The sequence below is a fragment of the Mixophyes fleayi genome, chromosome 4 (genome assembly GCF_038048845.1).
Source record: "Mixophyes fleayi isolate aMixFle1 chromosome 4, aMixFle1.hap1, whole genome shotgun sequence".
NCBI classification, from domain to species: Eukaryota; Metazoa; Chordata; class Amphibia; order Anura; family Limnodynastidae; genus Mixophyes; species Mixophyes fleayi.
In genome coordinates, this window is record NC_134405.1 from 132,450,605 (window position 1) to 132,463,491 (window position 12,887).

The 12,887-nt window shown below is 40.6% G+C and overlaps 2 protein-coding genes and 1 long non-coding RNA gene across 5 annotated transcripts in view; 2 read left to right on the forward strand and 1 right to left on the reverse strand.

Moving 5' to 3' along the window:
* Positions 1 to 5,944, forward strand: part of LOC142152077 (uncharacterized) — a 156,277-nt gene extending 150,333 nt beyond the window's left edge. The window contains exon 2 of the long non-coding RNA XR_012691292.1: positions 4,964 to 5,944. This is a non-coding gene — a long non-coding RNA (uncharacterized LOC142152077). The remainder of the gene's footprint in view (positions 1 to 4,963) is intronic.
* NPTN (neuroplastin) overlaps positions 1 to 5,944 on the forward strand; it is a 35,027-nt gene extending 29,083 nt beyond the window's left edge. Inside the window, exons 7-9 of the mRNA XM_075208311.1 lie at positions 1,340 to 1,361; positions 3,413 to 3,482; positions 4,747 to 5,944. Of these exons, the coding sequence (XP_075064412.1) occupies positions 1,340 to 1,361; positions 3,413 to 3,473 (83 nt within the window). The 3' untranslated portion in view covers positions 3,474 to 3,482; positions 4,747 to 5,944. The remainder of the gene's footprint in view (positions 1 to 1,339; positions 1,362 to 3,412; positions 3,483 to 4,746) is intronic.
* Positions 5,945 to 5,983: 39 nt separating this feature from the next.
* Positions 5,984 to 12,887, reverse strand: part of REC114 (REC114 meiotic recombination protein) — a 157,078-nt gene continuing 150,174 nt past the window's right edge. For 2 of the 3 annotated variants that reach the window (XM_075208313.1, XM_075208312.1), the window contains 3 exons: positions 8,971 to 9,078; positions 8,809 to 8,865; positions 5,984 to 6,149 (listed from right to left, as the gene is read on the reverse strand). In XM_075208313.1, the coding sequence (XP_075064414.1) occupies positions 5,985 to 6,149; positions 8,809 to 8,865; positions 8,971 to 9,078 (330 nt within the window). In that variant the 3' untranslated portion in view covers position 5,984. The remainder of the gene's footprint in view (positions 6,150 to 8,808; positions 8,866 to 8,970; positions 9,079 to 12,887) is intronic. The other variant, XM_075208314.1, reaches the window with a different exon arrangement.

Consider the following 12,887-nt stretch of genomic DNA (forward strand, 5'->3'; position numbering starts at 1 on the left):
CCATTGACAAGTGATTGTGTCATATGTATCGTTTCTAACCCTTTGCAGTCCCTTTAGACTTACTGGAAGAAATACATTTTCCTGCTAGTGAATGGTTTGATTTTGCATTTGTGCGTGCGTGTGTCTGTGTAGGGATTGGTTGGTGGTGTGTCTCTCAGGCCTTCTGTGTAAATGTAGCTCTCCTGTGCATTAATACAGCACGCTGTAGTCCTCCCCAGTCTGACTTCTTTGTCCCATTTCAAAATGCATTTTACCAATTTACCAAATGTTTGTGGACAAAGGCTTGTTGACTGTGCACAGTTTTTTTTTCTTATACTTGCTTTGAATTATCTGTTTTTTATTTTTCTGTTTTTTTTCTTGAGATTTTTTTTATTATTATTTTTGGCTATCTGTTGAACTTTGTCCATATGTTGCCAGCAGGTAGAAGGGAGGTAATAGGGATCATGTTATCATATTACTCCCTGTTTGTGATCATGCAGGCGCCAATAATCGTTTTAGAGACTGTATCTTATTTCCATCTATTTGCTTCATGTGCACTAGTCTCCTTGTGGAATCCTGCTGTAAGTTTTTTCTTAAAGACTTCAGTGAAAATTCCCCAAATTTTTAAAAACTGAAATGTCTAGGAAACCACTTAAGGAATTAAAACTATATGAAAATATTAAAATGTGGGTCATTCTGTTAAAAAAGGGAATGGAAGCAGTAAATTTGGCCATTACAGAAAATGTTTCCCACCACATTTGCAGGTCTAAGTGACCTGATGTCAAGTAGCTGAAGTCTGGCGGGGCAAGAGGCAGTGGGATATTTTCATACTACTTGTTCTTTACCCAGTTATTCTGATTATAGTGCTAGGAGATATTAACTTCTAAAAATAGTTTAATATGCAGAAACTTTATTTCGATTTTACAGAACAGAGCCTGGGTAAGGGAGGGCATGTTGTCATCACTGATACACCATCACCCCACTGTAAGAAAACAACCAGCAGGATTTTACAACTGAAATGTTGGGTTTGTTTTGTCATTAAGTTTTTTTCAGTGAACCACTGGAACTAGGGGACAAGATGGTTTCAATAAATCACAACAATCTGTCCACTACAGTTGCAGTTCTTCATGGCCGATATCAAACTTGAGCTTCATCTTAAAGAACATAACCAACCATTTATAATAAAAACAATAATAGCAAGTTGCCTAAAGTTTCAAGTGACTGTAGCACTAAACCGAGTAAGCAGCAGTCACTGCAGTTGTAAATCTTGTGTAGTTTTTCTATTAACTCTTTTTTTTGTTTGTTTTTTTTTTCTTTTTGTTCCTTCTCCCTTTTACAATCCTTTGGATCCTTTCTGCAGATGACGAACCAGCTGGACCAATGTAAGTAAACTATTTGTATAGAAGAACCCTCTACCCAGTGTAATCTTTGCTTTTAGTGCCTGGAAAAATTTTACACTTTCAGATGTAGCACAAGTCAAATTGTTTTAGCTAACTTTACGAGTATATGCTGCCATCAAGTAGCCCATGCAGTATGATAATGTGAATGTTAAATGACAAACCTTTGATTAGTTGTACTTGCAGTACCATGATGAACAGCATGTTTCCTGGCTCATTGTAAATGTGAGGTTTTGGTGAGAAAAGCAGTTTACACTCAACAATAGTGCAAACAGAAAGTGACTGCAATAACAGTAGCAGTGGAGGTGGTTATTTTGAATTGAAATACTCCCTCAAAAAACCTACAAAAATTACGCACTACAAATGATAGTCGCTAAATGCTAGGTTTAATCAGGACTACTCTTGACTGCCTGCCACTCACAAGCAGTTTCCCACGCTTGCAACAAAAACAGGTTTTCAGTAAAACAGGCAGGCCTAAATATTCTTGTCTACATATTATAGTGGAAACCAGCTCAAGCACTCAGGGTTAGGTGGTTCAATATAGGGAGGGGAATGCTGTCTGTTTTAAATTGTTATATTATATTATTACATATTGTAGCAATAGTGGTTCTGAGCTATAGTAATTCAATCATTTTCATTTCTCAGCTATTCAGCTACTTGCTTTTTTTTTTTTTCCCTGTAAATGACTGACTGTCCACTTTCCAGTTCAAGTTAATGAATCAGTGTCTGAACTGAGTGGAGGTAGCAAAGTAATTTGATTCAAAAAGCAGACTACCCATGCATTGTGTGATGATTTTCTGAAAAGTGCCATATGGTGGCAGAAAAACTTATTGCATACAATTTGAATATTACACTTTTTGAAACATCCTTCACACAATGTGATATATTTCCTTAAGGTGGTTGCACATGGAAGTGGAGTTCACTGCCTTAGTTAGAAATCATATTGTGTTTACAATTGAATAATTGGAGAAAGTATTCAAAGTAAACTAATCTGCATTGCCACAGCTCAGAAAAGGCACACCAGAGAGAGTAGCATTATTAGAATCCCAAATTGATACCCTCACCGTCGAGGATCTGCCCAAACACTAAATTGATCCAAAGGTAAGCTGCCTCAACAGCCAGCTGAATGCCATTCTCTCGGCAGCCAAATTGTTAAAATGGCTACAACTGCGATTCTATGTCAAAGGAGACAAAGCGAACTAACGTGTAGACCTCCCCAGTTATCCCAAAGTCAGATGTCTCTCCTTGATGCTAATATTATGCTCACTGAGACTACCCATTGTATGACGTTCTAGTGCATAGCATGTGTGTATTTCAAAGTGTGGTGTTTGCAGAGCTTACTCTCTAGTGGTTGGTTATGTTGAGCCAGTAGTGATGGTCAGCATGGGTCCTATCCCTGAATTAACACTTATGGGTTAATTCAGGGATAGGACATAAATTAAGGGAGTTATCTTCTGTAGCCACCCTTTGTTCTTCACCAACTAATTTAAGGCAAACCTCCTTAAAGTCATATCCTACAGTTTCACTCGCTTCCAATAAACTGTTATGCTTTATTGCAACTGCCTCTTGAACAGATCCCAGCCCCCCTTTGCTAGCATCAACGATCAGTCTGATGTGGAATACATACATGGAGGACATCACTAGCACTCTCCCATAGTTCTGCAGTTTATTTTTCAAAAGTCTGGCTCCTATGGGTAGATCATTTTAATGCTCAACTTGAGTTTGGATTTTAGGATTTTTCTATCTCATTAAGTCTCAGAGGTTGTATGGGCACCTCCTGGCTTTCCCTTTTGACCCATTGAATCTCCCCATTATTCCTTTGATAGATTTGAAGGTACTATGTTCTTTATGACTCCATGTTTAGAGATATTGGATTGCTGTGTCACCACACTTACCTTGTTTAATTTCTGTGTAGACTTTTGATGTGCCACTTCAATAAAATATTTTTGCAAAAAATTCAAATATTAACAATGCGATTCAGTAATGGTATTGAAAAGAAGTTTACATTTACTGTGTTTGTTTCTTTTTCCCTTCAGGAAAAGTAACTCAACAAACAACCACAAAGATAAAAATTTGAGACAAAGAAACACAAACTAAATAAACTCTGTAAGTAAAGAGTGATTTTTTTTTTATTAGCATAATTCATGGTGTATTGTAAGGGCTGTGTTTCATGCTTAAAAAGCCATGAAATTATGATTTATACCTATCAGACTAGCATTTAACATTGTGTGGTAACGTGAAACATTAAAGAAGAACTCAAGAAATACAAATAACAAAAAAACTGCAGATGTGTTTTACTAAAATGTTCTTGCTAAAGCAAAACCTTGGATTGTGTAGAGCAGTTTTTCTGTTAAATAAAGATGTAAATGGTGCTGTAAACAAAAAATATATTAATCGTGTCATGGTTAACTGAGGCGGAAGATACCTCAATGTTGCACTTTTATACGAGAGCCACAATTATTGTGTAGATTAATCTCTACATACAGCAGAGTTTATTTGTAACATCCATTCAGTACACTGCTTACCCAAGCCACGGATGTGCAAATAGTGAATTTCACCAGTTGGGAAACATACTTTCACTCCCTGCATTAGGACACAGATATTCATGTATGTGTTTTTTTTGTTTTAATGGCATGTTTTGCCCTGGCAACAAGCACCAGTTTGTTCCACGCCTTTTTAACCACCACAACTAGTTGATTGCTGCATTATAGAATCTACATTGGGCACTTTTTAATATTTATACATGTATCAAGGAGAAAAGTAGAGAAGCTTGGTTTTAACAAGGGGGGGCGGGGTGTTCAGTTCTCTAAACAAAACTAGTGTGTGTGTGTGTGTGTATATATATATATATATATATATATATATATATATATATGTGTGTGTGTGTGTAATATATATGAAGTGTGTGTACATACATTCATAAATACACACTCGTATTTTGTTCTAACGAAGTTTTAAAGTTCATCCACCTGATGCACAAGATATATTTTCCTTCTTTAAGATAAAACTTGGACTTATTGATGTATGTATTGCAAAGTCTTAAGTAAAAATGTATCAAAACTGGTGCTAAACATAACATTGTGAGCAATATATGGTCTAACCAGAAGGTGACTGACAGTACCGGAAATGAAACACTGAATATGACTAACTTGTTTAGGTGCAGTTTTACACTAAACCATATCAACCAATCACATTTTGGCTTTGTTTAAGTTATATGCGCACAGCTAAAAGGCACTTGCTATGGTTTGGTGCAAATTTGCATACTAAATTTATTGCTGGTGAATAACACTCCTCCCTGTTCCCTGTCATAAATCCATTGTTTAGGATTTATTCTAATTTACTTTTTTTTTTTCTCTTTCAACCATTTTAGGCATTCACGGATTTTGCCAGACCACTACAAATTTTCATTGCTGAAGACTTTCTTCAGATATCTTCAATATTCCTTTTTTCTTTTGTGTGCGTGTTTTCTCTTTTTTATTTTGTCTCTCTCATTTGAGTGAGGGTACAAAACTATTTCTTAAAAGCATGCCTTATATAGCCTCCAAGGCGATTAAAACTGATCGGGTATAAAGGAGAGAGAGAGAGAGAGAGAAAATATAAGCCTTCCAAATGGTTAGTAGGGGTGCATGCATGTTTTTTGGTCTGTATTTTTCTCGTTGCAGCTGATCAGGTTTACCAAGCACTCAGTGTAATAAGTTTTTTTTTGCATGCTATAGCTGCCATGGAAAGATGGTCAGTTGAATCGCCATTCTACCAACATTCTACCAACATTTTGCCAGTTTGAAAGTTTCTCTGATAAGAGAAAAGGGACTCACTGGTCTCACATAAAGTACTTACACTGCAAAATACAAGCCTGACTCTTGGAGATTACAGCGTAGCACAACAATTCTTGATTTCATAATATACATGTATATACACTGTGCATTTTTTGTACTATACTATCATAATGTCCTTCCTAAAATGTCCAGTACTTGGTACAGAATGCTCTCAAAAGGACTGTTTTAGCTGCAGCTTATCTTTTAGACTTTAATTATGGAAGGTTAAATATCTAATAAATGTAATACGTGACCATTCGCTGAACTCCTGGTATAGGGGAGGGAGGGGGGCTGATTGTTTTATTAGTGCGCATAAATGAAATGTCCTGCTACATTAGACAATTGAGACTAAATACATAATTTAGGTGGGATGCTTTATAAGTGAACATTGGTTCAATCATGTATATTCTTAAATCCTTTTTGCACTGTTAAGTCCAAATTGTACATTCATGCAGGCAAATTTTTATAAGTTATAATATATATATATATATTTTCTTTGTTTGAAGGGGATTTGTGTTTTTAATTTAATTTGGGTTATATAAAAGATTTTTACATTGTTCTTTTAAAGCATGGTTCTATTCTATGCAACTAGATGTAAATGTGTCCGTATATCAGAGCTGTAATATCTTTTTACGGGGCAAAGGGGTGGGGGAATGTTCTAGTTGCATGAGCCCATGGATTGTGCAATTGAAGTGTAATAATGTGTGTGGCAAATACACTTGATAAAACAAAGTGACTAAAACAATAGTTTTATACTGGTGTGCATCAAGTTCTTCTATCTTTCTTCAAGCAATCATTTCTGTGTGAGTTTGTTTAATTCCTGTTCCACTGCCTCAACGAATGCTGGGAAGTCCTTGTCCAGCAGACACAGTTTGAGAAATGAACCAAGCTCTACTACACTTAAGGCAGGATACTGATAGGTAGTGCCTAGGTCATTCACCCGTTGGCTTAACATAGACTGTAAATAAAATTCAAAATGTTGCTTGGTTATACTATTTACGTACAACATTATTCGGTCTAATATAAATGGCTGTCATTTGTCTGAAATCAAAGCTAACTCCATTGACAAATATATTGTCATATATTAAATATATGAAAGGTAAATTACTTACCTACCCACCCATCAACTCCATGGATGGAGGTCTTCATGGACTAACAGTGATCTACCACCATATGCAGCTACAGTTTCTTTATCTGAATGACCTCACTCAGTCACAAGAATGAATATGCAATTATCTGTAAATAGCCATACCATTTGCACAAACACTCAACTTTCCTCTTCATATAAGCATACATTACTGTACGCATGTCACTGCACTATCACTACCTGCCCCTGTACCCACAATCCATTTTTCATATGATCATTAACTTGCATCACTTTGAACACCATTAAGTGCTACAGAATTTGCTGGCGCTATATAAATGTTGATGGTTACTGCCAATTGGATTCTCTGCAACTAACTAGTTATAGTCTTGTCCTGTATTTTAGAAGTGTCTTGTGTGAAATTTCACTGCAGTAAAAGCATGATACATTTACTGGATAGCTGCAGGACTGGAGATAAGGAGGAAGATGGCCATACGGAAAGATTATATAGGTAAAGGAGTTCTGGTAACTAGACAAAAGCATGGGAACGCCTCTATGGAGAGAATGAGATATGATGGTCTAAGCATTAACCTATTTTGCCAGTTAGCTTATTTTGGCAGGTTTTGAGTTGGTCACTGTCCTACATCAATAGCAGTAATTTGTTTGTGCAGCACCCACTCAAATTATACCTTTTTTGTTTTCTTTTTCTTTTGAATTTTCAGGAAATACCTATAGTTAGCTTATACCCCCTGGCAAGGAGGCGAAAAAGACCTACCTAAAATATTGGTTTTTTTTTCCTGATTGAAATTGCAGGAAGGTGAGCTAAAAGCATTTTTATATTATTTTATATAAACAGCATTTTTTTTTATGTCTTGCTTTGACATCAATCCACCTTTCCAAAACAGTGAAAGGCAGGATTCTACACACAGTTTTTCATAATAAAATCTGCACTTGAAAATTAATGCTTTTTATTAAAAAATGTGTTGCTAGTTTGCACCATTATCAATAAAGCACACAAAATGTGTAGAACATTAGATAACATACCACATTAAATGTGGGTACCCCTGAGTTATAAGGAGCGCCTTATTTGAAAGAGGGCACTCCGCTCTTTCAAACGAGGGTGACGTGGATTTTCTAGGTGCCGGGATGGGGGAATATTGTGACTTACAAAACCCTTCCCGAATCCTGTGTTCATTTATTGTTTTTTTTGTACTGTAGGGTGTTGTCTGATGATCACATGTAATCACTAAACAACACTAAGGGTCCACATTATTTGAAAGAAGTGACTTCCCTATTTTAAATAAGAATGCTCCTGTTTTTTTATAGCCAGGATGTGGTAAATATGTGCTCTCTTCCATCACATGGCTTCTAATTATTTCTGTAGTGTATGTGTAAGACAGGACTCTCCACTTTTAAATGAGGGAGCCCCTGAGTTTCCAGGTGCCAGGATGAAGATCATGAACTTTTTGTTCTTCCCATTCTCTTGCTCTTCATTATTTTTCTGCAGACAGTAGATGGGTGGGATTAAGTGTATCATTGTGATGCCATCATTAAGCCCCTCCCCCATCATCCAACAGGAAATAGCTGTGGGGGACATAAGTATAACTTTTAACAACTTTAAATCCCCTGTGTGCAAGTCCCACCTTTCCTTAGCACTGAAGGGGTTAAGGCTCATCTACACTAAAGAGAATAGCATTTATCCCATGGACAAAAACATCTGAATTTCGAGGCCAGGATGGGGACACGTATTAGCATATTCATTCATGACTGTGAGCGAGACTGGCAGTGAAGTCAAACAGCTGGAATTTAGCCAAAGTTGGCATTGGCTTCATGTGGTCAATGGAGAAGTATATTTACCTTTTCAGTGTGTATATATATATATTATTTAAAATAAAAACACACATTGCTTATCTAGTGAACTAATACTGCTTTTGTAGGCTGTCTGCTCCTAGTTTTAGTGAACAGAAGATTCAAGACTTTTCTTTCAAAACTACATTTAAATACTTATATTTTAACAAATGACACAGTTTCCTACTACCTTTAGAATGAGGGGGTGTAATTAAATTTTACAATGCAGGGTCATGGTGTTTGCCTGAGCAATCATACCACACTACATAAAGTATAGATCAGTGTTTCCCAAACCCAGTCCTCAGGCAGCCCTAACAGCATGTTTTCCCATATCCCTCTGCTGGAGCACAGGTCATTATTGGCACATTTTGAAAGATCCACAAGTTGTACTAATTTCACTTGTGACCCGGAAACAATTTGGGTTTGGGATAGATATATGCAAAAACTATAATATACATCCGATGCACTGCACTGTAAAGAATAGGTTAATGTGAATGTGTGACCTAAAAATAATAGAGGGGGGATGGGGGCGTAATGCATGATCTTTCATAACATACTGAGAAATTAGTTGTCCGGTGCACTTCAATCAACACTACTGCAAGAAATTTTAGATATGGGCCTGGTCTTGTCCATTATCTTTTTGCCAAACGTCTGAGCTAGTCATTACTTGTGTGCTAAAACATACCTCTGCGACTTGTGCCACATGAATCCTTTCTTCTCTGAAAGTTTGACTTGATTCATTCTGAAACAAAACAATAAAAAATAAAGTTGAAATGTGTCCACCATTGATTTAGTTTTGTCAGTATAGTAAACAACCTTCTCTTACAGTAAGAGAAGGTTGACACACCTGGTCTGTCAAGTAATATTGAAGCCTCTGAAAGCAGCGGTCACAGTTTTCCTGGGCTTTCTCCTTGGACTCCCCATTGAATTGAACTCTGAACATGCGTGACTCATCCTACATAAAATATTCAAACTCATTAAAGCAAGTATACTTCAAAGTTCCTGCAAGTACAGTATTGATGCCATGAATTACTGCATAATATGAGCAACTATTGTCTGTAATGTGCCACTATATGCCTTGTGTGGTTCTAGCATAATCATGAAAGGTTTAATGCAAAAAATGAACCACATTTCACCTAAACCTAAGATTATAATTTGCAGTAGAGGGTGCTCTGTAATACGTTCATAGATGTTTAACGATCAAGCCCAATTTTAGAACGAATTGAACTATGCCAGTTAAATAGATCAATATTTTGGGGTGTCAAAATTTAAGCAGTTATATAAATATTGGTATTTGTATGTGGTGGTAATCATTATTCCGAAGAAGATACTATAAGCTAGACATGGAGGAAATACAGGCTTACCATAAAAGACAGACACTACATGACACTCCTGATAAGAATTCTAACTAGAGAAAATGCCGCCAGTGGGATTCTCTTCACTTAAAATGGTAACAGTCAGTTTTAAGGGGGCAATGCCAGGACTTGCTGCTTATATAATCTAAGGGTTAGGATTAGGGGCGTTATACAGGCAATCTGTTACCATTTTAACACCATACCCTTTCATACATCTATCAAAATACTCACTTGCTCTCTTAGATCTACTTCTGACCTGTGCCTTGACTCTGGTAACCAACTCTCACTCCCGCCTGCAAGACTTCTGTGCTGCTACCTACTTATGGAATTCTCTACCATGCCCAATCAGTATTCAAATGTTTTCTGAAAACCCATCTCTTTATAAGAGTGTATCCTACTGCTGCCAATACTACTCACACTAATGCAACATCACAACTGTCCCAGTCGCTACTCTAGACCATGCTCACTCCTCGTTTCAGCTGTGCCCTCCTCCAATTAGAATGTAAGCTATATTATTATTATCATTTATTTGTTGGGCGCCACAGGGTTTTCGCAGCGCCTTACATAATACGAACAATAGACCATACAGGGTAAAACATCACAGAACAATAAACACTAAGTACCAATGCTTCGGAAACTCCAGGCAGACATATGGAGTGAAGGCGGAGCAGAAGAGTCGGTATGAAGACGGCCCTGCTCATGCGAGCTTACATCCTAAGGGAGGGTGGACAAAACAGGCACGGAGGGTGGACAAAACAGGCACGAAGGGAGGCAGTGATGCAAGGGAGAAAAAGGGACCAGGGGAGAGGAGGGAGAACAAGCAGAGTCGATGAGGGGTTAAGTGGATGGTTGGTAGGCTTTCAGGAACAGGTGAGTTTTGAGTGCCCGTTTGAAGGAGCACAGATTGGGAGTGAGACGGATGGAGCGAGGGAGGTCATTCCAGTGCAGGGGGGCAGCTCGGGAGAAGTCTTGGACTCTGGAGTGGGAAGAGGTAATAAGAGTGGAGGAGAGGCGACGGTCGTTTGCCGAGCGCAGGGAGTGAGCGGGAGTATGAATAGTAAGGAGGTTAGAGATGTAGGGAGCAGTAGACTGGGAGAGAGCTTTGTAAGTGGTAGTAAGGAGTTTAAAGAGGATTCTGTAAGGGAAAGGGAGCCAGTGTAAGGCCTGGTAGAGAGGGGAGGCATAGGAGGAGCGACGTGAAAGAAAGATAAGTCTGGCAGCTGCATTGAGTACAGATCGGAGCGGGGCGAGATGGGAGAGAGGGAGGCCAGTGAGGAGGAGGTTGCAGTAGTCCAGGCGGGGGATGATGAGTGCATGGATGATGGTTTTGGTGGCGTCTAGTGAGAGGAAGGTTCGGATGCGGGCGATGTTGCGCAATATGGAAGCGACAGGCTTGAGCAAGGGATTGGACGTGGGGGGCAAAAGAGAGAGAGGAGTCAAGAGTGACACCCAGGCAACGGAGTTGGGTGACAGATGAGATGGTGGTGTTGTTAACAACGATAGAGAGGTTGTGGTGAGAGGGGAGTCTGGAAGGAGGAAAGACTATGAGTTCCGTTTTGGAGATGTTAATTTTGAGAACGTGAGGACATTCAGGAGGAGATGGCAGAGAGGCAGTCGGATACACAAGACAGGAGGGTGGACGAGAGATCAGGAGAGGAGATGTAGAGTTGAATGTCGTCAGCATAAAGGTGATACTGAAGACCAAAGGAGGAGATGAGCGCACCAAGGGAGGAAGTGTAGAGCGAAAAGAGAAGGGGGCCGAGAACAGAGCCCTGGGGGACTCCTACTTGGAGGGGCATGGGGGCGGTGGAAGAGATGGACGTGGAGACAGAGAAGGTGCGGTTTGCAAGGTAAGAGCAGAACCAGGCATGGACAGAACTAGAGAGAGAAGAGTTTGCAGAAGGAGGGGGTGGTCCACGGTGTCAAAGGCCGCGGAGAGGTCGAGGAGGATAAGTAAGGAGAAGTGACCCCTGGATTTGGCTGATAGGAGGTCATTGGTGAGTTTAGCCAGGGCAGTTTCAGTGGAGGGGGCGGTAACCAGATTGGAGAGGGTCAAGGAGGGAATTGTCCGAGAGGTATCTGGTGAGATGACAGCAGACTAACCGCTCAAGAAGTTTGGAGGCATAGGGGAGAAGAGAGATAGGGCGATAATTAGGGACGGAGGTGGGTTTTTTGAGGATAGGAGAGATGAGAGCGTGTTTGAATGAGGAGGGTACAACACCAGAGGAGAGTGATAGGTTGAAGAGGTGTGCCAGGTAGGAGCAGGCAGTGGGAGAGAGAGAGCGAAGGAGGTTAGATGGGATTGGATCAAGAGGACAAGTGGAGGGAGGAGAGGAAAGAATAAGGGAGCGAACTTCATCGCCTGATGTGGGGCTGAAGGAGCTCCAGAGTTGTTTGTTAGAGGGAGGTGAAGCAGTAATGGCAGCGGGAGAGGGGTTGGAGGAGGAGATGTTGAGTCTGATGGCTTCAATTTTGGAGGAGAAAAAAAGTGGCGAAGACACCAGCTGAGAGGGAAAGAGGGACCGGAGGGGGGGGGGAGAAAGGAGGGAGTTAAAAGTGGAAAAGAGATGACGGGGATTAGAGGACTGAGAGGAAATGAGAGATATAAAGGTTTGTTTAGCCAGGGCAAAGGCCGAGCAGAATGAGGAGAGGATAAATTTAAAGTGAAGGAAGTCGGCCAGGGAGCGAGATTACCTCCAGAGACGCTCTGCAGTGCGAGAGCACTTTTTAAGGAAGCGGGTGAGCTTGGAGTGCCATGGTTGGGGGATGAGACAGCGTCGGCGGATGGGAGAGGCAGGGGCGACAGCGTCAAGGGCAGTAGTGAGGGAGTGGTTGTAGAGACAGGACGCCTGGTCGGGGCAAGCCAGGGAGGGAAGGGGAGAGAGGAGAGAATCAAGAGTGGAGGAGAAGGAGAGGGGGTCAATTGCTTCAAGGTTGCGTCTGGTGAGGGTGGCTTAAGGCGGGGGGGAACAGGGGAGGAGGACAGAGTTAAAGAGAGGAGATGGTGGTCAGACGGCGGCGATGTAGCGCTCTGCACATCCAGCACTTTCAAAGCTGGCCCACGTGGAGGCAGGAAGCAGCAGTGGAAGTCACACAGCAGGCTGTGAACAGGCGAGTGGAGCGGGAGGAGGAGCGGCAGGAGACGGCAGCGTGAGAACGGAAGGCGGCAGGCATCAGGTTGGAGGTCGAGCTACAGGTAGAAGGTACCCGGAGGCAGCAAGGCAGAGTACCCCAGCCATCAGCAGCACCGCTCAGTGGAAGAGGCAGGCATCTCCGTGTTGAGATTCGGGGCCCAGAGAGGTTCCATGCTGGGCTCCAACGGAGAGCTGGCAGGACACGTCTGTCCTGTTCAGAGGTCAGTTAGTGGAGCTATAATGAACAGGGCTCTGTAATAAGGGTTAAAATAATT